The 23,461-nt window shown below is 37.0% G+C and overlaps 1 protein-coding gene and 1 long non-coding RNA gene across 2 annotated transcripts; one reads left to right on the top strand and one right to left on the bottom strand.

The window, feature by feature from the left end:
* Positions 1-224: 224 nt before the first annotated feature.
* On the bottom strand, positions 225-23,014 carry LOC124165550 (ATP-dependent RNA helicase DDX55). The gene is made up of 12 exons (XM_046543005.1): positions 22,930-23,014; positions 22,685-22,824; positions 22,319-22,426; positions 21,842-22,150; positions 20,238-20,459; positions 15,943-16,136; positions 14,631-14,722; positions 13,111-13,316; positions 8,063-8,237; positions 6,377-6,503; positions 3,269-3,554; positions 225-957 (listed from the first exon to the last, which is right to left on the bottom strand). The coding sequence occupies exons 2-12, from the start codon at positions 22,805-22,807 to the stop codon at positions 868-870; spliced, it is 1,932 nt and encodes a 643-aa protein (XP_046398961.1). The 5' UTR covers positions 22,808-22,824; positions 22,930-23,014; the 3' UTR covers positions 225-867.
* On the top strand, positions 10,479-11,688 carry LOC124165551. Its single transcript, XR_006866252.1, has 3 exons — positions 10,479-10,633; positions 11,119-11,283; positions 11,483-11,688. It is a non-coding gene; the product is annotated as an uncharacterized LOC124165551 (long non-coding RNA).
* Positions 23,015-23,461: the final 447 nt, after the last annotated feature.

Below are 23,461 nucleotides of genomic sequence, written 5' to 3'. Positions count from 1 at the left end.
CAAGATATGACCCACACATCTTACTCTCACAGATTTCTACTCTGCTACTGGAATTACATTTGGATCATTCAAATTTTCAATTTGCTAATGGAGGAGGTTTTGTGAAATGATTTTATTTACCACCTTTACTTTTTACACCCATTTTTAACCACTTAGTGAGGATTTTATTTACCATAATCTAGGAGCCCTCACTATTGGTTGTGCTTAAATGAAACAAGACAGACTATTTTACAAAACTGTGCTATATTCATGAAAATATATCTGTACAATATTTACAAATTTCAGTACAAAATCTCTCCTTGTGAAGCAGTATGTATTTGAAGAACACCTAATTAGAGATGCTGTCGCCAACATTTGAAAATAAAAAGATCAATCCATAAAATTGTCATTGGTGTACACACTGAAACCTTTAAGCTCACAACTTATTAAAATTCAATCTCAAAAACTAATTTAAAAACTTGAATTTACAGTAGCAACCAGAAAAGATACTTAAAGATTATGAGATATGAATACATATTAATCACATGCCTGAAATAAAATAGCAAGAATAAAAATTAAGAATAAAAATTTGTTTCGATCATATTATTCCAGAAGATTACTTCTTATCTTTTGAATAACCACAGCTCATTTACACATAAAGCTTCATAAAATGAACAACAATAATTACAACAAAAACAAAGAGAGCAATAAATAAAACAATTATCTCAAGAATTCAACTGAGCTCATTAAATGTAAGAGCTAACTCATATTAATTCCTCAAAGTCATTTACATTAGACCAAACATGGCTCTCACTTAAGAACAACATCTACTGTTGTCAATTTTTCCTTACTCATGACAGAGCATCATGCCCATGTATTTACACAATTTCAGGTTGCTTTCACTTCTTCCATCTTACTTTCTTCACCGCCTGAGTCGTCACCCACACCAAAAGCAGAATCAAACTTCTCTTCCGAAATCTAGAAAGTTCACAAAAAACTAAATAAATACATGAATTTAAACCATAAGTACACAGATATGTATCCAAAAAGTGTATGAATTTAAAATGCTCTTCAAAATGAAACAGAAACGGTCAAAGTGGAAAAAATTGATGAAATGAGCACAGGAAAAGGTCATTTCTTGCTGGTTTTCTCTTAGTAAGCCTTCCCTGCACATGGGATCCTAAATTTTTTTCCTTCCTCCTGTACCTCTAAGTAACTTTTTATGCCAAAAACCTTTCCAGCATTTTGGAACCCTCCAATCTTATCCTGGGCCACTGAGTAAAGATTATCGAGTCCCCATCACAGGCAATGCCCAGGCTCAGTTGTTTTTGAACATGTCTTTCTCCTCAAAATACTATTTTTGGACAATAGGGTGGTTTCCTATTATTTTTTTATTGCCTAAATCGAAAGATTACTCCTGGATTACGTATTTCACGCTTTTAGATTTTTAAATGACGATATCTATTTTTCGTGACTAAACGAAAAGTGAAAAATTTCAAGCACGCGAAAACGCGACGTGCAAGTATGAATGCTGGGAAATCTCTCCGTGCGACGTATTTCTGGTTCCCGCTGCCGCCCTGTGAGGGACCTTGAGGCAAAGCTGAGTGCTGATACAATGCAGGCTGCTGGCGGGTAGCTGAGTACCCTACTGACTGGTAGCGCTTGGCTTAAATAAGGATTATTAATACCTTATCAAACGAAGAAAACTTTCCGACCTTAGCCAGTTTTAATAAGTGATTATTAAGACATGTTTCCCTGAGCTCTACGCCTCATGCATGCATTGGTAACCTCAGACGATGTATAACTCCTATCTTCTCGTATAGAAACTAGGTCACTGTGACGTCACGTGGAGTGGCATCGCATGGGCGCCAATCTACCCCTTTTCAAATGAGGATAAAAACGGACCATTGCCATTCGTCCAAAACGGTATTTCAAAAACGAAATAATTTGTATAATATGAATACACTAATGGTGGGTAACGAATCGCAATCAATGCCTTTCGTTTTCTTTGATTAAGGAAACTACCCTATTCAAGAGAAATAACTATCAGTAATTAATTTCTTTAGGTTTAACAATCTTTTACATCTTTTGATTGAAATTCTAGCATCGATATTAAAATATTAAATACAATAACGTAAATTTAAGATACAAGCAGATGATAACTTTATGAAGAGGTTTAGTACAAAACTTGAACATACAATTGTATCAAAAGCTGTTTTTCATTAATTTTTCAAATTTTCTGCTTCATTGTCCGCATTAGAATTAATTTTAATCACTAAGTAAGCATATTGGCACAGTAGACTCATGCCTTGAGCCCTCAAATGCCTTGAAAAAAAAACTTTAATTTAAATCTTGCGAAGGTTTCCATACTGACTTTCATGATTATTGCAAGTTCTTGGGCTCTTCAGCCATGTTTCTGATAAACCCTGAGATTCTCAACGACGAATTCATATGACGATATGTATTCCCAAGCTTGTGAGGAAAAAAAAAGCTACAGACCTTCTTACCTGCCTGACCGCATGTAACGGCATTCATTTGTTTGACCATAAAAATTCATGCAATTTTTAGATACCCTTTTAAGCAAAAGGGATACCTTTCCATGCAAATAACACTAATGTACACACTAGTATGTTCTCTTTATTCATTACCAACCTCCCAAAAAACACTTTGTTTTCCCATTCAATGCTCTTCGCCAAGAGAAAAACAAAAAAAACTACATTAAATAAAAATAAGTCTTGGCCCTGGAAGATTTGATAGGGGCTTGTATTGGTACCCATTAGTTTCATAATCAATGGAAATCTCCAGACGAAAGAACTGGATAGGTGTATGGGCATGCATTCCTATGGGAAATCCCTAAAGCTAATACAAGTACCACTTGGCTTTTACATGCATAATAGCTTCCACTCATGAATGAACCGAATGAACCAGGCTTCTTTCCGTTGACCAGATGAAAAGCTGGATAGCTATTGAAACAATTGTTTCTTTAAGTGAATAAATGCAACTGGAGAACCCAGAATCACACACGGACCAAAAATCCAAAAGGTGACATAACAGAGCAGGGTTCAACTGACTGAGAGAAATAAAGATAATTCATGTTCATTCTTCAGAGAATGCTCTAATGTAATTGTATAATGTAAGGGTCTGCTGGACATGCTAGAAAATAGCTCCCCAGATATTCAACAGTAATTAATTGAGCAAAATAGTGCACTGGCACTTGCACCGATATGGAAATTCAAAAAGAAACAAGAATTACCACAGAGCAAAAGAATAAAACAATGTATGTACATACTTTCTTTTTCTTCAGCTTTTTAAGCAGGGCAATATCCTTAGCTAGTTCTTGCAGGTCTTCCTCAGTAATTTTGTTAGCTTTCCTTTTGACACCAGAAGCTTTGGCTCTTTGCCTCTTCTCCCTTAGCTCTTTCTTTCTCAATTTCCTCTCCTGACGCTTGACTTTACTTTCAGACCATGCCTCTGTTTTTTTAAGACGGGTACCATCTTTATTTTTCGTAGGCCATTTACCAGTTTCCTTGAATTGTCTTAACTTCTCTTGCCTTGCCTCCTCTCTTTGCTTGTCCCTAAAAATGTAATACATTACATTAAGAGTGTATGCATACAAAATATGAAAATCGTAACCCAGAAGTACCCGAGATTAAAAAGGCACCATTCTAAATACCATCTACGGCACAAGGATAATGCAATGACTTTTTGTACTCTATAACTGACATCACTTCACCCTCAGACACTAAAAGTGCCTTATCCCAGCTCTCCCACAACCTCTAAATGATGCCAAGAAGATACAGGTTCTATATTCCATGGAAAATGTGAATTTACATAGTTATTTATTGAAAGACACAAAAGTTTGTGTCTTTGAATAAATTAAAAGAGCTTCCAACCAATGTTCAGCAGGAGTTCAGCACTATAAAATTCGACAAATGAACCAGGCATCTCTAAGTCAACCAGGTGATAAAAGCTGGATTGAAACAGTTGTTTCTTTAAGTGAATAAATGTAGCTGGAGAACCCTGAATCAAGCACTGAGCAAAAATCAACAAAATTAGAATTAGATACAAAGATACAAGAATACAAAAATCTAGAGTTAGATAGCCATAAAAGTTAGACTGAACAGAAATTACACAAGAAATATCAATCACAAAGCATTGGTAGGAAAAGCAATGCAAAGTTAGAAGGTCTTTTAGCAAACAAGAGTAGCAGCATAACAAATTTATTTTCGACAAGGTTTGGTAAAGACAGGGACAGTGCCACAACATACTGGATCCATAAAGAACGCAAGAAAAATATTTATTTACAATGGGATTTGGAGTCACATGGACAGTGTCGTAGCCCAGTTAGTAGAAAGGAGAAGAGAGCTTGTACATGCAGGGAAGGCCATGAGGGAATATGTGGGAAAATGGACACTGTTTATGGCCCATTAACCCTTAGACTTTGGGAACGTTTTTAAACGTTTTGTATGCTGACTGCAGGAAAAATGTTTTTAAAGGCCGCTTTACATGGGGCACATACTTGCACAATCTGACATGTGTACGAAGGTGCAGTCAAAATTGCATCGCGTAAAGCTGTGAACACATGCGGGAATGCGTGGATGTGAGATGGCAAAATAGCCCCTGTTCTAATTTCCTTCATGCATTCGCGCAATTCTACACAATTTTAGAAATTAAAACAGTTCTAACCTGTGCAATTCCATGCCCCGTGTAAAATGGCCTTTAAACATTTGACCATTGCTTGACTACCTTCAGCAGTATCTCCAAATTTTTACTGCTACCTAGGTAGAGCCCAAATGCACTTTCTCTCAATGTAGCAATTAGAGATGGGTCAAATAGCAGATTTCTCGAACTCAAATATCGAATTCGAATATTAACCCTTTCGAGCTGAGCTCCTTCACGGAAAGTTGCTTTTGGCTGTACGAAGGCTTTGAGCATTTCTTTTTTCCCCTGTACGGAGTTGTTTCTCGGCAAGGAATTGCCCAGGTAGTCGTTTCCTCCACTGAATGACCCTGCCTAGCGGGGTGGCGGACCCTTTCCTTGGCAACTGGGCAAATATAATCCTTGACCCTTTTCCCGAAGGCAGCCCATCACGGCATACTTTTGCGGTCAGTTTATTGTTACTAGCGTGATTTTAATTTTTTTAATTTGTTACTATTGCAGCAAATGTCAGTTCATCAATGTATGTCACCTTTCATTTTGCAATGCCTCTAGAAATTTTAAATGAAGTTCCACGGTTATTTTAGGGCTTTCAGCAAAAGAGCATTATATCATAGACCAAAAATTACTTTAAAGGGAATGAAATCTTTCAATGTATCTAGCATACTTCTAGGTATTTACGATTTATGATATTAACATATTTTAGATCCATGATGCCCAAATCCACACTCCTCATTCGCGTCTGCTCTCCACAAGTTCTCTGAAAACATGGGAATGAAACATTTCGAATTTTTTTAGAAGAATATTTTCCCGAAAAATTCTCATAAAACTACTTGAATCAAACAAATTTGTTGTTTGAAATGGCTAAATAATATTTATCAAGCATTTTCACTTAGATAGATATAAATTCAAATTACATACAAACAAAATAAGAAAGAGAAGAGAATTATATTTTACTACATTACGAGGGCTTTTTTTCATAGGAGTTCAAGATCACGGTCCTGTCCTATAATTTTCCCGAATCCATTGTTCGACGAAAATGAGACAAAATGTTTACGATGTGTTATTTGTGGCTAATGACAACAGGCACATAATTTGAATCTTCACCTGGAGATTGAACTGCCATAGGCAGAAGCTGAGTGCCATGGGATAGTAACATTAGCGCAATTCCCAGGGTCCGCTATAACCCTCCATTCCGCACTCACCTCCCCCCCTCTGACGCTTTCCTCTTCTCCGAAATCAAACGAAAAGTCCCAGCTCACGCAGGGATCGCATTACGAAGACCTTAGCTTTGAAAGAAAATATCAAGTTACTCAAGAGCAAAAGAAATCTTTTTCGCGCCTTTTTGCCTTTTTTGCACCTTGACTTGTTTTAGCCGACTCGCTTCAAAGTTCCCCTTTTATGGAGGTCAACTACTGCATCAATCACCAATTAGCCCAAAAGGTGTCTAAAAATGAATTTAGGAAATTGGTATTATACTTTTATTAGATTGAGATATTAATGATGTGCACGTAATTCAAAAAAGAATGATACCAAACACGAAATATTTCTAGCGTTATTTAAGCACTATCGGCAGAAATGTGTTATTCCTTTTTTTTGATAAAATGCCATGTGAGAAAGAAGCTTTATAAGAGATTAACAACATGAGCAGAAGTAATTTCTGTGAAAAGAAAGCAAATAAGTTGCATATCCACTTTCCCCTCTGAAGACAACATAAATACATAATTGGCTAAAATTTTACCTGTATACAATGCTGTTCGGATGGATATTAACAGGTGTGAAACTTGACACATCTTTATTCTTTAACTCTGGCATCTTGGGTAAGTGCAGCAACCCATAGTTTGCAGCCATTTTTCCTAGATCTAAATCTAGTAGAAACAGAAAATACATAAATAAATTACTTAGGAATCCAGATAATTTAACAACAGTCACTCACAAAAGTAAACATGGAAATCTAACTCACTCCTCATCTTGAACCCCATTAGAATAAATTCTCATGCCCGAATATCAGTAATGATACATATAAAAATAATCTGTTCAAATTTAAGAAGAGGTTTTAAATTGTCCAATTTGGATTGCCTAAGCCAAAAGAAGGTCAACTTTGCATAATAAATCATCCTACAACATCCAAGGTTGAAAAAATAAATGCCTTAAGATGAGTGAAAAGAAGATTAGTAGGAAAAGTAGGCAGGGAAATTTATGAATAGAAAAATTTGAAATTGGTAACAGCATCAAATGGAACTTGAATGAACAAGGTAACTCTTAAGCTCCTTCAATTGGAAAAAAATTCTCTCGTGGATAAAGGCAAACACCAAGGGGCTAAAAGCTTCACTGGTACACATGTGAGGTCAACTTTTTTTAAAGAATGAGCCTTCATATGGATGCCATGTTGCAAGAATTGATCATATTACTGGCCACATCACCTTAACTGAAGAATGAGCCAATTTATTTGCATTCTAGGTTTAGAGAAGGACAATTCATTTCTCCACAACTATAGCCTATTAGGAGAGGGAATTTTGGATGCCTTAAAATATTCATCCAAGCATTGATCACCAGTGTTTCACCACAGTTCTTGCTATAGGGCAGCCTGACCCACCAGCCCATGCCAGCTCAGATAGTTAACTCTTCCACAATGTCAGTAGAGCCTCATTAGATGTTATTGAATAATGGTGGCCACCACAGCAAGGATTACTTCCTATCCATAAAACAGAATATTTCGAGAAGTCTAGAGTGGAAGTATTCAAAATATGGTGCAAACAAAGAATGATGAATATAAAATTGATTGACCAAGTAAGTATTGACCAAGTGCCATGAAGAGTGAGAGAAAAGAGAAGTCTTCTTAAAATCCTAAAAAGGAGACAGGACAACTTAATTGACCACTTCTTGGAGCATAATGCTCTGATTACGATAATCGTCAAAGGGAAAGTGGACAGAAGAAAGGTAATGAACATCCCCAAAATTTATGTGGAACAAGTTATCATGCATGTAAAAGAGAAGAACATTGCAAGTGTGTATGAAAATATTAGCACATAGGAAAGCAGAGTGAGGAGCTGCATCGAACCGATCTTTGGATTGTTAACTTATGGTGATTGTGAGCCCTAAATTCCCAGTAAATATTAATTTATGACCAATTTCCCCATTGGTATTTCTGTTTGAATGACTCTTGACTTGAATAAGTAAAGGTGTGAGACCTGCAATGCAAATGATTTTCCTTTGAGGCATTTTCGAACATAAGGAAAATACGCTCAAAAAAGTCTTGGTTTTTCCTAGTTAAATTATTCCCCCAAATTCAACCACAGAATACCCACGGACAATATATCCAACAAAACCACAGTGATTTTAAAGCAGTTTTTCCACAAAACATTTTATTCTTACAATTTAATACCACACTTCAATTTACAGTGAAAAAATAGATGTGTGTACATACCTTTAACTCTTAAAATTAGGTTGCATTCATGTTTGCTGTAAGCCTGAATTGCTGACACAAAAGCTCGATTTGCCATGTCATAAATTTCCCTCTGCTCACGCTGAATTCGATGGCAAGTGCTCAACACTTCCTTCAGCAATAATTTCTCAGGCATTTTCATTTCTTTTAGTTTGACCTGTAACAGCATTAACATTTATGTATGATAAGTAAAAAAATTAATTTCACACAGCGTCAACAAATGGACTGTAACATGGAGATTAAAAAGGAACATAAATGAAGTGTAACATTTATTTCGATGAAACTTGACAGGATAGTAGACAAAGATGTGATGTAATGAAGTAAAAGCAATTGAATTACTTTAACGATTACATTTTAGGAAATAAATCACAATTCCGCCACAGTGTGGCCATAATTGTTGAGTTGACTGGGATGCATTCAGCTAGAAGACCGCGCATATGCCATTTTTTACTATTATTTTAATGAAAATTTCGATCCTTTTCAACTTTGACGCATAATTGCGGCATAATGAAACTAAACTGACGTCAGGGGAAGCCTGCATCCAGAGGTGGTCCAAACCCAGGGGAGAAAAGTTTTGAAAAACAGGGTACTAAGTTGAGGGTTTTCAACTAAGTACATGCAACAGTTTTCAAAATCAAACCTTTTTTTTTCAAAGAAATCTTTTCTAAATACATGATTATTCAATATTTGGTTTTCTTTAATGATGCAAAGTAAGTGCTATGCCACTGCTATGCCATTGAATCACAGCCCTCAGAGTGAGAATAGACTTAAAAAAAACGACGACATTGGTGATCAAGGCATCCCACCTGAAGATGCTCATAGGACAATGAGTGAAACTGCTGTAAACATATCAACATGTACACAGTGGGAACCTCAAATATGACCAATCCTGGAACCAGTTCCAGAAGAATACAAACCACATCCAGCAGGTAAATATAACCTCACAAAGAATACGTCATTAGTAGAGCGCGGAAAAAAAGTCTTTCGACTTTTTGTAAAAGTGGGACTTTTGTGGTTTTAAATACAAATCTTCACGAATCTCATCAAATAAAACCGTTATTAATGACTTTCTTAGAGACTTTTTGGGACTTTTTTGCTGTTGCGGGACTTTTTCGATTAAAAGAGACTTTTTCGGGACTTTTTATTGAAAATACCTGCCTAAGTTATTATTTTGATGTTGTGACCACACCTGATCAACTTTTTGTCGGACAAATCTTGTTTTTTTAGGCGGTGCATACTACACGGAGCAGATATTTACCGTAAAATGTAAGCTACTAACAATTGCTAATGCGGAATTTTATTGATAGCTCCGGAAACAGCAATGAATTATTTCGATTACTCCACCGTTCATGAAGTAAACCCATGCAGTGCTTCAACTCGAAGGTGGTTTGGATATGTGACGGTAGAGCTCACCACGTACTTATCCAATTGCATATTAAATTCACACATTGTTTCTTTCCCTGGGCCACCTCACCCTTTTTTTGCTAAGGGTGTCCAAAGACTTTACAAAGGGACATTATGAACCAACTTATTTGAACCCGGGTGGTCTGCTGACAAGGGGACAGCGCTACACTGTAAGCTAGCACTCTGCTTTTTGCAGTAAATTAGTGGAAAAATGATACAAATATATGAAATGTTATCTAGAATTTCCGACGAAGTGAATGTCTCACGTTGAGTGTAGATGGTTACAAAATGAGCCTACATTGTAGAGAGGCAAACTATGCGCTCTTGGCACTCGGTCGAAGAGGAAATATGAAGGTTCAACAAGGACTGGTGAATGTATACACATTGTATGAACACAATTCTATATATTCGAGTGAGACGCGTAAAGTTTCAGTCATTTGCTGAGGTCCCCAAGCGTTGCAAGACCATCGTCCGCTCGATTGTGCAGCCCAGCCCAAGAAAATGTACAAGGTGAAAGGACAGGCATCTTCAGAAGCCAAGCTGACTGCGTATGCTTCACTATGCAAGTACCTGCAAGTTATGAGCAACAGTATTTACTGCAATGCTTGTGAAAAAACCGTGAGTATCAATACAATTTTTGAATCTGACGACTTTAATAATTATAATTACTATTAAGAATTTTTTGACATTCCCGAATAAGTCAAAATTGTGAGATAAATTTTTAACTGTACATTGTGTGTGTTTTTAATTATAATTCTTTATAAAAATACAAAGACCTATTTTGAGCTATGCTGAAAAATTAACATTAAAAGTAATTCTAATAATAATTTATCTTTCTCATTATTTTTCAAGATATCATCAGACAAAAAGTCACATGTAAAACAGCACATTGACAGCTCATCGCATCTATCTCAAGTGAAATTAAAGGAAACCGTGAGCTTGCAGAGTATAAGACAGAGCCAACTATCGTTTGCAGCCACCGGCGATCAGTTTGCTTTAGATTTGTGCGAGCTATTTGTGGCATTGAACATTCCTACTCACAAATCAAAACACCCTCTATTCACATCGTTTATGGAAAAATATTTAAGAAGGACAGTTCCATCTGAGAGTTCTCTTCGGAAAACTTACTTGCCGAGACTCCATGAAAAGGTATGAGTTTCTAAATACTTTTACGTAGTAAATGCTGTAAAAACCTTTTGCATGCCTGCTCTTTGGAGATAAGCGTTAAAACTTTGGTTTGATACAATTTCAAAGAAATATTCGGCTGTATGAATCATTGTATTACATAAATAGTTCACTAAAATATAACACATATGTTGAATGGGCATTCCTGAATAAGTCAACATTGTTCGATACATCTTTAACTATACATTGCGTGTGTTTTTAATTATAATTCTTCATAAATTATAAAGACCTATTTTCTGCCTGCCTTTCAAGATGCATAGTTTGTGTCTGAAATAGTATTATCTATTGAAATACTTTTACTATTTCCTGGTCGTAATCCAAATGGAATAAGATTAAGAACGAAAAAGTATTAACTATTTACTAAGAAAGTAATTATGTGCCCTGGCCAATTTTTTGTGCTCTTTTAAGTGTTTGCCTTAATATTAAAAACAAATGCTCTTGTGTTTAAGATAACGAAAAGTATCAAGGATGACCTGAAAGTAAGCAAGTTATATGCAATTGTTGATGAAACGACTGATGTTAAGGGTCGATATGTGTGCAACATATTGGTTGGAAAATTGACACCAGATGAGCCCAATAAACCCTACCTCATAGCATCCAAGGAACTTGAAAGAGTAAATAATGAAACGGTCGCTCGTTGCATTGACGAATCTTTGAGTAAGTGATGATACCTAATTTGGTATTGTGAAATTTTTGCTGAAAAGGCTAGCATATTCAAATTAGAACTGAAATTAACTAACGGTATAACTTATGTTGATGAGTTTTTGCCGCATATTTACCTTATTTATCGTAATGTACTCATTTTTTTTACAGCTTCCTTGTTTGGAGATAATAGTGCTAGAGAGAATTTGCTTCTTCTCCTAACCGATGGAGCGGCCTACATGGTTAAAGCCGCCAAAGTTTTGGTGTTTTTCTACCCTAAAATGATTCACATCACTTGCAAAGTGCATGCTCTTCACAGAGTATGCGAAGAAATTCGCAAAAGATTTCCCACTGCAAATAAGTGGGTCTCTACCATTAAGAAGGTAGGTACTTGCCGTTAATAAAACTAAAAATAAATTTTCCAATATATTACTGCAGAACTAATATTTAATATTTTCGTAGGTATTTTTGAAAGCACCATCGCGCGTGGAAATATACAAAACATTTTGCTGCAATCTGCCATTGCCTCCGGATCCAGTCCTCACGAGATTTGGAACATGGCTGGAAGCTTGCGTGTTCAATGCCCAACACTTCGAGAAAATTAAGAATGTAAGTAATTATTTGTAGTTATGATTGTGACTGATGAATCAATTTCATTATATAAAATAGAATACCTGCAATTTTGCTCAGTTAAAAATAACTACAACTGCACGTTCTAAATTAAAGAGGAAAACTGTATTTTAATTTTTTACTTCAGGTTATACAGAATATTGACCCTGAAGACGATGCAGAATGTATAGAAAATGCTCGAGAACTCTTAGAAGATAGCACACTACCACTGGAAATGATATGTATTTCAGCATCCTTTGGGTTTTTGGTAGAAAAAATCAAATATCTTGAATCTTCCATCCTGAGCCTCAGTGACTCGGTGTCTACAATACTGGATGTGAAGAAGAAACTTGTATGTGTAAAGGGTGAACAAGCCGCAAGTGTTTATGGCAAATTGTGCAATGTTTTGGATAAAAACGAAGGCTTCAACTTAATGACTGATATAGCTCAGATTCTCAACGGAGAGGTCAAGGGGCAGACATCTAATGTTTTACAAAAACTCACCTTAAGTGAAGTGGCTACGCTGCGATATGCTCCTATTACAACATGTGAAGTTGAGCGATCGTTTTCGACGTATAAACTTATTTTGACCGAACGTCGCACAACATTTACCATGGAAAACATAGAAAAATACCTTATCTGTCACTATTTCATTAAATAATTTTTTAGCGATACAACTCGAAGTGAATGAATATACATTTTTTTCCTTTATTTTATATCATGCAATTAATAAATAAAATCTGTTATCCATAACCTGTAATTTGACTTTAATTTCCCTATTTCAAAATAAAGATAGACATTGATCAGCTAAAAAAATTACAGGGTCAACTATATTCTTAAACAATTGCTGATCATCAAAGAAAGTGTTATTCAGAATTAAAAAATATATTTTGTAAAATTATGGTGATCTCCTGTCTTAAAAGACCATAAAATAACACGTAAACCCAATAATCCGCATCTCTACCCTCTATTCTCCATCAATTCAGTTAAATCCAGTCACTTTCTCATGGAAATAACTCAGACTTTTAAAGAGACTTTTTTCAAAAATATTGACGACTTTTTAGGCAACTTTTTTTGAAAAATTGGAGACTTTTTTTCCGCGCTCTAGTCATTAGCCACATTAATTAACAGTCATCAGTGGCAGGTTTACAATAGCATTCAGCCAATAGAAACAGCACTCAATTACTTGCATTTTGATTCATCTCCAGGAAACTGATATAGGTCTTCTCAGAGGGAAGCAGAAGAAGTAGGGCCGATCCAACATTGCCCATTCTTGCAGTGCGGCCACATCGATGGACAAAAGCAGCAGCAGAGGTAGGTGGCTCATACTGAATCACCCAATTCACCTGAGGCACATCCACACCACGAGCCATGACATCAGTACAAATGAGGAGCCCTGAAAGATTGATTTCACTCTCTTGAGTCAATTTATAAAAATATTAAATTCATTACAACATGCAGCTCGTTTACACATTAGAAGTAAAAAGATCAGTACTGTGACACCTCTGGCCAATGAAAACTGAAGAGAAAAAATTGTGAGAATTTCAAGATGAAAGGGCCACATTATAGTAACTACATTGAGCCGTGGATGCTGGCTCGAGGTCGGCCTGGGCGACCGTACAGGAGTCAAACGAGGACGTGGCTGGACGCCGCCAGCAGAGTCACCCCCCCTCCACCGGCAATTTGGGGCTTATATAAGGCCTTCCCGGGGATGAGACGGCACTGTTTCCGCCTCTTGGCTTGTGCCGTCGTTACTGCAGTTCGGCCCTGCTGTCTCCCAGTCATCCCCGGTGCCTGGCGGGAACCTACCCTCTCCTTCCCCCTCCTCCTACCACCAACTCCACCACTACCACGCCCACTTACCAATTTTCTTTTGTATTTACTATAATAAATACTCGCCAGAGGGTGGCGAGTTTTCTTGGCTTTATCCGGTTAGTTTCCTTTTTTTATCCTTTTCCCCTAATTTTCGGAGAGGTAACCCTTCAACATAGTCTGGCAGTTTTTAATGGATATTTGAATAAGTTTGGTGAAGCAAAAGAATTATTCTTTATCTTGTACAGCACTACACAATATTCAAACAAAAACAAAGTCATATGTGTTCATGTGTTAATGTAGTTGATCACATTTAACATTTTACAACTCAAATAACTACAAACTTGCAGAGTAACATAAGTTAGAAGACCACAAGTGACTTTAAAGTTCTGTTAGTAGCTGTTTATGTTTAATACCAATATTTTTCATATAATGTTCATACCAATGCAAAAATACTGTGTAATAAAATGATAAGACATAATGGACAGGCACATAGCAAGGCTTTCTGACCTTTGAAAATATTTCCCTTATGGTGACTACCAACCATATGGAAAATATACCCTTAGGAAAAAACCAGCCTGGAGGCTTATCGTTTGACTTTCTCTTTACCATTAGAAGTTACTGGACTAAAATCAGGGAATCAGATCCAAAATTTACTCTAAATCAGTTAATATTAATCACGCCCTGAAGTTTAAACTTTTTTCCAAAGAAGCAGATAAATCCTGGGTGAATCTCTAGTTCGTGCCTATTCCAATAATTTGCAGTTCTTTTTATATTTTTTGTATTTTCCCCCTTGATGACATTCATAGAAGCATTCTTCAGATGAATAAAAGCCATTACTGCAAGCATTAGTTCTTACTAAAGTATATACCTTAACAACAATGATAAAATCAATTACCTGAATCAGCTTGGCGAAATGAGTTGAAAACGCCAAACCGTTTCTGCTTCATTTTTCCATGTATACTAAATATTTTCTTTCCTTTCATAAACCTGGGAAATAAATAAAACTTCACTTAGACGAAATAACAATCAATTTCACATCAAAATATTCAGATTCATGGATAGCATAACTAATATTTCTTGAATGTCAGATATTCACACAATTAATGCAAACTTTTTCCACTAAGAAAAGAGTCCAAGGCTAACAGGAAGGTGTTTACAGTGAATAAAATCTGAATATTTCATCAAATAAATCTGTTGATTTTAGTTTTTACTTCATATCTTACCATGCCAAAACTCATCACATTAATTCAAGGTCACTATTTCATGAAAATGTCATGTCAAAATTACTTTATTCAAACTTTCTTCTTCATCCCTCCTTCCCAAAAGCTTTCCTACGGCTCAAGCTGCCAAAGGTAAAGTAGGCAGTTACCTACAGGTAGGGATGCCGGCTTACAAAAAAATATTGGGGGGCCCAAACTGGGGATCTTTCCCCGGGAGATTTTATAAGTAGTGAGTTTTAAGTTTTTTAAGCATTTTAGAAGAGTTATATGATCAAAATTAGAGTCCTTATAACTCAAATCTCAATATTTGGACACTCCAAGGAAAAATCGACAAGCCTGACACATTATTTCCTCACACCCATAACCAATTTTTGAGGGGGCTCGGGCCCACTCAGGCCCCATAGAGTCGGTGCCACTGCCTATGGGCTCAGAGGTTGTAAAGTGACTTTTTCTTGGAGGAGGGAGGCTCCTACATGGGACTTTGATGTATCCTTCCTCGAGACTTGTTCATTAGCATGATATCCAAGCAAGCTTTTTACATCTTCCTTTGAGTTTATTACTGAAAATTTAAACTGTTCAGACAAATTGGACTTTAGTGCAGTCCTCCTATTTTCTTTTGCTTCCATTGCAACAGTCTTTCACATGCATTAATCTATGACTACATGTACGGACAGACATTGGTGGACCCAGGGAGAGGCTAGAAGAGCTATAGGAGGCCCCCCCCCCAGGGATATCCAATTTGCACAAGATAAAAGGGTAATGGACCTATGTATTATAATACGGAATAAAAACTTAATGCATTATAGAAATTATGAAAATTGTACATATATGTTTGTTTTAAACATGTAATTCTATGAAAAATGAGACAAGAAAGGGAAATAACGAGCAATTTCTAAATTAAGAGAAAAAACTACTTGAAATTACATTATGAATTTCTATAGCTGGTGTGGACCACTTAAATAGCAATATGTACCATATAATACTTACTCTGTAATAACTTTGGTGAAATACTCCACACATGCACACGTTGGAAGGAAAACAATAACTTTGTATGGGATTTCAATTCCTTTTAGGAAGGTAATCATTGTAGCCAGTTTAGCCTCAGGCTCACACACAGCATAATAATTATCTAAGCTTGAGGGTGTTCGAGTTGTTTCCTCTGCTTTCCCACTTCCTTCATCCTGAATCGGCATAAAAAAGAAAAGAATGCGATTAAATAGGATAGTGCAGTGCCTACATGAGGTACCAAAGGTGTCCTCCTATATCGTGCATCAGCTTAAGTAAAGCCAAAATTTATCTTCAATTAATGGACATCTAACTCCATCTATTACATATCTACTATATATGTAGTCACATACAAGCAACTTTAAGTGACAACTTGCATCATTTTACAAGAATATGACAAGACTTCTTATCTGATACCATGGCACTGAAATTATGTACACCGATTAAGATAATATTTTGGATACACTTCTTTGAAAAGGATCAGGTAGACGGGAATAACACATAACTAGTAATGAATTTGCTATAACTAGAGGGCACAAGGCAAATTTTTTTAACATTTAGAAGTAACTAAATAATACAGACAATGCAATGAACTACATTATGAAAATATTACTATTTTATGCCAGAAAATAAATTAATGCATTAGAATCTTACCCAAAGAAAAAACAAATACATAAGTACAGGCGGTCCCCGACTTTCGTACACAATGCGTTCCCGAAAACTTGTACGAAAGTCGAATGTACGAAAGTCGAACCATTGACTTCCATACTAATTAGTGGTTACATTCCAAAAGAGCGGAATATACGTACTTAAACTTTTTTTTTCACGGAATTCATTTCAATTGACTTAATTTTAATAATATGTTAATAAAACTCCTCAAATCATCTAATTTCTTTCGAAAATAGGCAGAAAGTGCAAATAAAAGTTTAAAAAACAAGAACTCCGTTGGCTATCGAGTGAAACTTCCTCTTGGCGTCTAAGTTGACATTCCACTTATTACATCCACTATAAATAAAAGGACATATCAAGAAGCATAGCAAAATGTATTTGTTGAACCCGCACTCTGGATACCTTTTAATTTTTACACCAAAATTCGATATTTGGCAGGTGACATTCGTGATCGCGTATATTCCGCATGTTTTTCAAAAAAGACAAAAGACAAATGGAATTCGGGTGATGTTTCGTGCAATATCGTTGCTGAAGGTTTACATGAATTAAACAGCACTCAAACGAAAAAACACAATTAGAAAGGTCTTACTAGTTTTATTGAAAGCTATTCGATGATGTCTAGTCAACTTCTTTTGAAAAATATCTTCAATGAAGGCTTTCACCTTCTCTTGGTAAGGAGCCTATAGCAGGCAGTCTCTCTCCCAAATAAATCACCTAGATTAGAGTCAATTACCAACAATTCCCTTCATTATATACGTTCGTATTGTTCGTATATACTGCCGATACTGACATTTGAAACAATTGAATGTTGGGATGCGCAATAAACATCGCGGGAATTTTAAAAAAATTACAGACCAACGTCCGAAAGTCCGAATTTAGCGTACGAAAGTCGAGTAAAAGGTGTCAATTTTGAATGTACGAAAGTGCGAATTGTACGAAAGTCGAGGACCGCCTGTATTTAACAATACAATTTGCATATTCAATTATTAAAAACAAATTGAGTTTAGCTTATTAGTACGAGACATTTACAATCAAACAAAATTTTCTGCTAATTGGCTAAAATGAAATTCAAAAGTGTATCTCCCAGAGCCAATGAAAATAGGAGTTAATACATAAGTTTTTTTCCGTTGGCTAGGTAACCATCATCAGGGAGAAGAATGTCTTAACCTGCCTGAGGATGTGGTGGAATGACCACTCTCACCAGTTCCTCAGACAGGTTGAGACAATTCTCCTCACCGATGATGATTACCGAGCTAACCAAAAATCCAGTTTCAAAGATATAAATTCTTAGTTTAATTGGCTTAACCCCTTGCACTGAAATGATGAGTCTAGCATGACATGAACTTCCACTGCCAAATTGCTCAATGATGAGTCTAGCATGTCACCAAATTTTCATAATTTTAGCACTAATTAGACTCTCATTAATACGAACAACGTTATTACGAAGTTCTCGTTATTACGAAGCAAATTGTTGATCCCGACAAAGGCCTATCCAAGCTATAGGAAAAGAAACGTATTACGAAATTTTCGTTTATACGAAATTACGAGCCTGTCCCGGTACCTGCGGTTACAAAATGAACTTTATAACGAAGTCCCACGCATAAGCAATGGCATTAAGGTTTCTTACCTGGCAACACTGCCCCGACCCGACCTAGACCATTCTGCCTGTCATAGGATAACTCTCGGCGGATGGACCGTAGGTTTATCTACTTAGGAACAAGGTCTTTGAACACGTCTAGTTCGTTTATCGAACTTACTGTATTCGGAAAGATAACCCTCGATTATGTCATGCCACGTTCTTCTGTTGAGAAATTGAAACGAATTATCCTGTTTCTATATATATTTCCACGTAATTTAACCCCTTTTATCATATACAGTTTTTTTTTCAACGATTCCTAAAAGAAACGTTCATACGAACTTCGTTATTACGAACCTCCGGTTTTTCAGTCCTTTGAACTTCGTGATAACGAGGGTCTACTGTATTTGGGGAAGAGCATAAATATTTTGAAAGTTTAAGAATGTTAAAAAATCAAAAATGTACATAAAGAACTCATATTTCATGGAATATGATTCATTGGAAGTATTTAAGTGTACCGGGACTAGCCACGGTGATAACTTTTTACGGAGTCACCCGCAATGCACAAATAGTGCGAAAAATCCACAGAGGAAAAATCATTCGCCTTGACCGGGATTCGAACCCGGATCCCTCGATCTCCGGCCGAGTGCTTTAGCCAGTTAAGCTACCGAGGCGTCATTCTCCTCTGTGGAAATTTGTGGACTTTACCGGACAAGGTGGCATGGACTGCTGAGCATATTATGCGACTAGCAGTCCAGGTCGTGCGCATGGCGCCACAGCCAGAGAGCAAAGCCCGAATTTTGAACACTAGAGGTGTTCGCTCTGGACTTATTTAAGTGTACTGGGACTAGCCACGGTGATAACTTTTTACGGAGTCACCCGCAATGCATAAATAGTGCGAAAAATCCACAGAGGAAAAATCATTCGCCTTGACCGGGATTCGAACTCGGATCCCTCGATCTCCGGCCGAGTGCTTTAGCCAGTTAAGCTACCGAGGCGTCATTCTCCTCTGTGGAAATTTGTGGACTTTACCGGACAAGGTGGCATGGACTGCTGAGCATATTATGCGACTAGCAGTCCAGGTCGTGCGCATGGCGCCACAGCCAGAGAGCAAAGCCCGAATTTTGAACACTAGAGGTGTTCACTCTGGACTTATTTAAGTGTACTGGGACTAGCCACGGTGATAACTTTTTACGGAGTCACCCGCAATGCACAAATAGTGCGAAAAATCCACAGAGGAAAAATCATTCGCCTTGACCGGGATTCGAACCCGGATCCCTCGATCTCCGGCCGAGTGCTTTAGCCAGTTAAGCTACCGAGGCGTCATTCTCCTCTGTGGAAATTTGTGGACTTTACCGGACAAGGTGGCATGGACTGCTGAGCATATTATGCGACTAGCAGTCCAGGTTGTGCGCATGGCGCCACAGCCGGAGAGCAAAGCCCGAATTTTGAACACTAGAGGTGTTCGCTCTGGACTTATTTAAGTGTACCGGGACTAGCCACGGTGATAACTTTTTACGGAGTCACCCGCAATGCACAAATAGTGCGAAAAATCCACAGAGGAAAAATCATTCGCCTTGACTGGGATTCGAACCCGGATCCCTCGATCTCCGGCCGAGTGCTTTAGCCAGTTAAGCTACCGAGGCGTCATTCGATCGATTCGATTCGGCCGGAGATCGAGGGATCCGGGTTCGAATCCCGGTCAAGGCGAATGATTTTTCCTCTGTGGATTTTTCGCACTCATTGGAAGTAGTAAAATGGTTTTATAATAGTAGCAATAACTGTGTTCTCTATGTATTTTGCAAGACATTTTACCACATTAAATAATCACTTTTTATTTCACTGTTTTATGCTGATTACAAACTACAAAATATCATTTCACTACCTATTATTCCGTTTAAAAAGAACCACAGAAAAAATAAATAGAGGATATGAGCATGATATTCAGAAAATAAATTGAAGTAGAAGAGGTTCCGAAGATGCACTAATAAATTGACACTTCAAATTTTACAGAGTCTAACTGTACACTAACCTCCAAGTTCGATATCCCAGACCAATTACTCCTTTTGTCTCTCACAGTTACTTCTACAGGATTTCGTAAGCCCAAACGAATGAGCTGGGCTCCATCTCTTATTCCAGTAGCTGAGAATAAAGCTGTTCGACGAAGGCGGGGCATCAGAGGAAGAACAGCACAAACACTCTTTTCAAGTCCACTTTCCAACAACCTATCAGCTTCATCCAAAATCAAGATTTCCTTCACACCAAATGGATGAATAATATTAATACGTATGTCATCACATATATGCCAATGTAAAGAAAAATTCTAGTCAACAGGCATGCACAAGATGAATTTCACAAATAATGTTAACAATAAAAAGTACAAATAAAAAAAGTTGCTAATGAATCGTATGGTTTGTTAAAATAACCAAGAGATAATAAAGTAATCATCTGTAAAACAAAACTTCTGACGGACGCGGCTTGTCTGATAGGGCAATACAGCAATTTTATCAGCCAGACGGACAAATAATAGTTGTCAGAAAGCATGCCAATGTTAAGAAAAATTCCAGTCAACAGGCATGAAAAAGATGAATACCACATATGATGTTAATAATAAATACTTCAATTAAGATAGCTAAAAATCAGCCCAAGATGAATTTAAAATTTCTATTATCAGAAGCTCCACTGAAAAAGTAAGACAAAAGATGAAAACTTAATGAATGAAATGTTTAGGTACCCCAAGTAAAAAACTTGAAAAAACTAAGCATCTGTTTCTTCATTTTATTAAATAAGACTCCTTCTCGAATATGTATCTTTAGCACCCAGGAATAGGGCCCATGAGGCGAATGTCTTACAGCACATCCAGGGGCTGGTTGAGTATTTTTTTGGGTGGATGGATAACTACTTTTGAGAGGGTGGTTTAAAATTTATGAACTTGAAGTCCCTCTTTGTTTCGCTAGGGGGCTCCAGAAATATCAAGCAAATGAAAACATATCCTGAAACATGACCTTGCACAGACATTTTCAAGACGATTCATGGTACATTTCAGCATGTTTTAATCCAGTATTTAGGAACATGAGAGTTTTGCATAGTTGAAGTGGTCAGGTTGGTTTAGGCAACTCACCACAAAGTGTCAAAAGGTTCATAGAAGTTTACATTATAAAACCTGAAGTTACCTTGACTTGAACCGTGTTTAATAAGTTGCTTTTTCCTCCTGGGCAAATAGGGATAGATTGGTAGTTTTCCCCAAAAATAAAAACAATATTAACTATAAAATATCATGGGGTGCCCCGGTTTAAAATGAGTTTACTTAACATAAGCCCTCCCCACCTCCAATTGCCTAGCATAATTTAGTAAATATTTCTCAAGTGTCGTGACCAGTGAGATCTCGTCACTGAGGTTATGCCCTCCATTGGGACCAAACTAATGTTTTGAGTAGGTAAAATACTCCTCTGACAGGGGAATATAAGAGAGCAGGATTTAATCCTCAAAATTACAATCAATATACACCACTGTTTGGTTATGATCACTACGATTGTTGACATTCATTAATTACGCACTGAACTCAAGCAGTTAGTCTACTATACAATGAATAACACGCAAGAATATTTTCACAGTTAAAATGTTGAAATATCTCACCAGCTCTTTGACTGCAGAAGGTAGACCACTCACATTCCCATGATTAATCATCAAATCTTCCAGTCGTCCTGGTGTTACAACTAGAATGTTGCAGCCAGTGCCTTCCTGCAATTTTTTGGCATCAGCCAACACAGATGCTTCACCTCCAGCTCCACCGCCAACAAGGAGGCTATGAGATGGTTTTCTAGCATTGGAAGGTAGACTATCAATTAGCTTGGAGAGAACCTCCCAAGTCTGGGTAGCTAATTCTCTCGTTGGTGATATGATGATGGAGAAAACTTCTCTGGGCTTCAAATCTTCTTTCCTTTTCTGCCATTGATAAAATCAAATTCAACGATTTAAGCTACTACATTGAACATGCCACAATCGATAATTAAAAGTGTGTACAGGGCAAGACAATGTGACAAGATGCATGCTGGGATTTTCAAAGACTCTAAAACACTATGGAATGAAATATTAATCATTTAAACACCATACCTGAACCATTTCCAGCATTGGTATGAGAAAGGCTAGCGTTTTACCAGACCCCGTGACAGCTTCCACCGTCACGTCTTTCCGTTGAAGAATTAAAGGGATGCAAGCTGCCTGTTAAACAAATAAGCATAAATTAACTTGTCAGCTCGAATGCAAGTGCTGCGAATGCTCCAGCATCATTCCGAAACAAGTTATGGAGAAAATTCCCACGTTATTACACCTATAAAATATTAGCGACAATATATCAGATGATACATGAAGTTAACCTCCCTTATTGCGAGTATATGGAATGGCATGAACGCGAGAGATTAGTTGTATAGATGAGACGCTGTCATGACAGATAAAGATAAAAAAGGAAAACATCCAAACCTGTACGGGAGTGACAGATGGAAACCCCAAGGAGTGCAGAGCTTTGATTAGTGAATGGCTAATCTTTACTCGTAAATCAATCCATTTTATAGTCAATTTCCCAACAATGGAATAATCCGCCATAGCGCAAATGCGAAGGCCTGAAAATTTTTACCAAAAAATTACCATATATTAGATGTACAGCATGTATCAAAACACGAATAATGGTTAAGACGTATATGGAACAACAAAACGAGGATACTCACAGGAAAATGAAGATATTTAAGAAAGAGCTAATCAAACCACGAGTTGACACATGTGTAAACACGAGTTCAAAAGCGCACGAATTAGTTTCGCTGTTCAGTTGTTAAGTCATAAGATTCCGCGCGAGTAATTCAAAGTGAAATAAAATAGGTTCAAAATCGTACGAGTAATATCAGTACTAATGAATGGTTAGTTTTATTACATGTGATCTGAAAGATTTAACCTGATCATCTATAAAGCACATATTCAGATGAGCGCAGTCCATTCCAAAGCGAAATAAGAAATACCATTTCAAGATGACTCTTTTTCATTCATTTCATGATGAGTTCATTCATTACTCGCCTTTTTAGCATGATTTTATCCGAGGAAATAGGTGGGTAAACTATTTTGAAAAACAACTCATTTACTTTTAATATTTGTTGATTAACCATTTTTGAGACCACTAGCTCTGAAATGGTGCTTGTAAGGGGGCGTCTATCATTTGCGTGAGGTGATTTTGGCAATTTTTGGACCCCTCCCTCCCCTCTTAGTGAG

This window comes from Ischnura elegans, chromosome 9, assembly GCF_921293095.1.
Source record: "Ischnura elegans chromosome 9, ioIscEleg1.1, whole genome shotgun sequence".
Classification (NCBI taxonomy): Eukaryota; Metazoa; Arthropoda; class Insecta; order Odonata; family Coenagrionidae; genus Ischnura; species Ischnura elegans.
Note: the sequence above shows the minus strand (reverse complement) of the source record. Positions and strands in the feature narration are given on the sequence as shown.

Excerpts from the sequence above, each read along its gene's own strand:
- LOC124165550 (XM_046543005.1), bottom strand. The coding sequence starts at position 22,807 with ATGGCGGATTATTCCATTGTTGGGAAATTGACTATAAAATGGATTGAT. Across the intron at positions 14,723-15,942 it reads TTCACCAAAGTTATTACAGA|GTTTATGAAAGGAAAGAAAA; the intron begins GTAAGTATTATA and ends TTTATTTCCCAG. Across the intron at positions 13,317-14,630 it reads ATTTCGCCAAGCTGATTCAG|GGCTCCTCATTTGTACTGAT; the intron begins GTAATTGATTTT and ends TCAATCTTTCAG.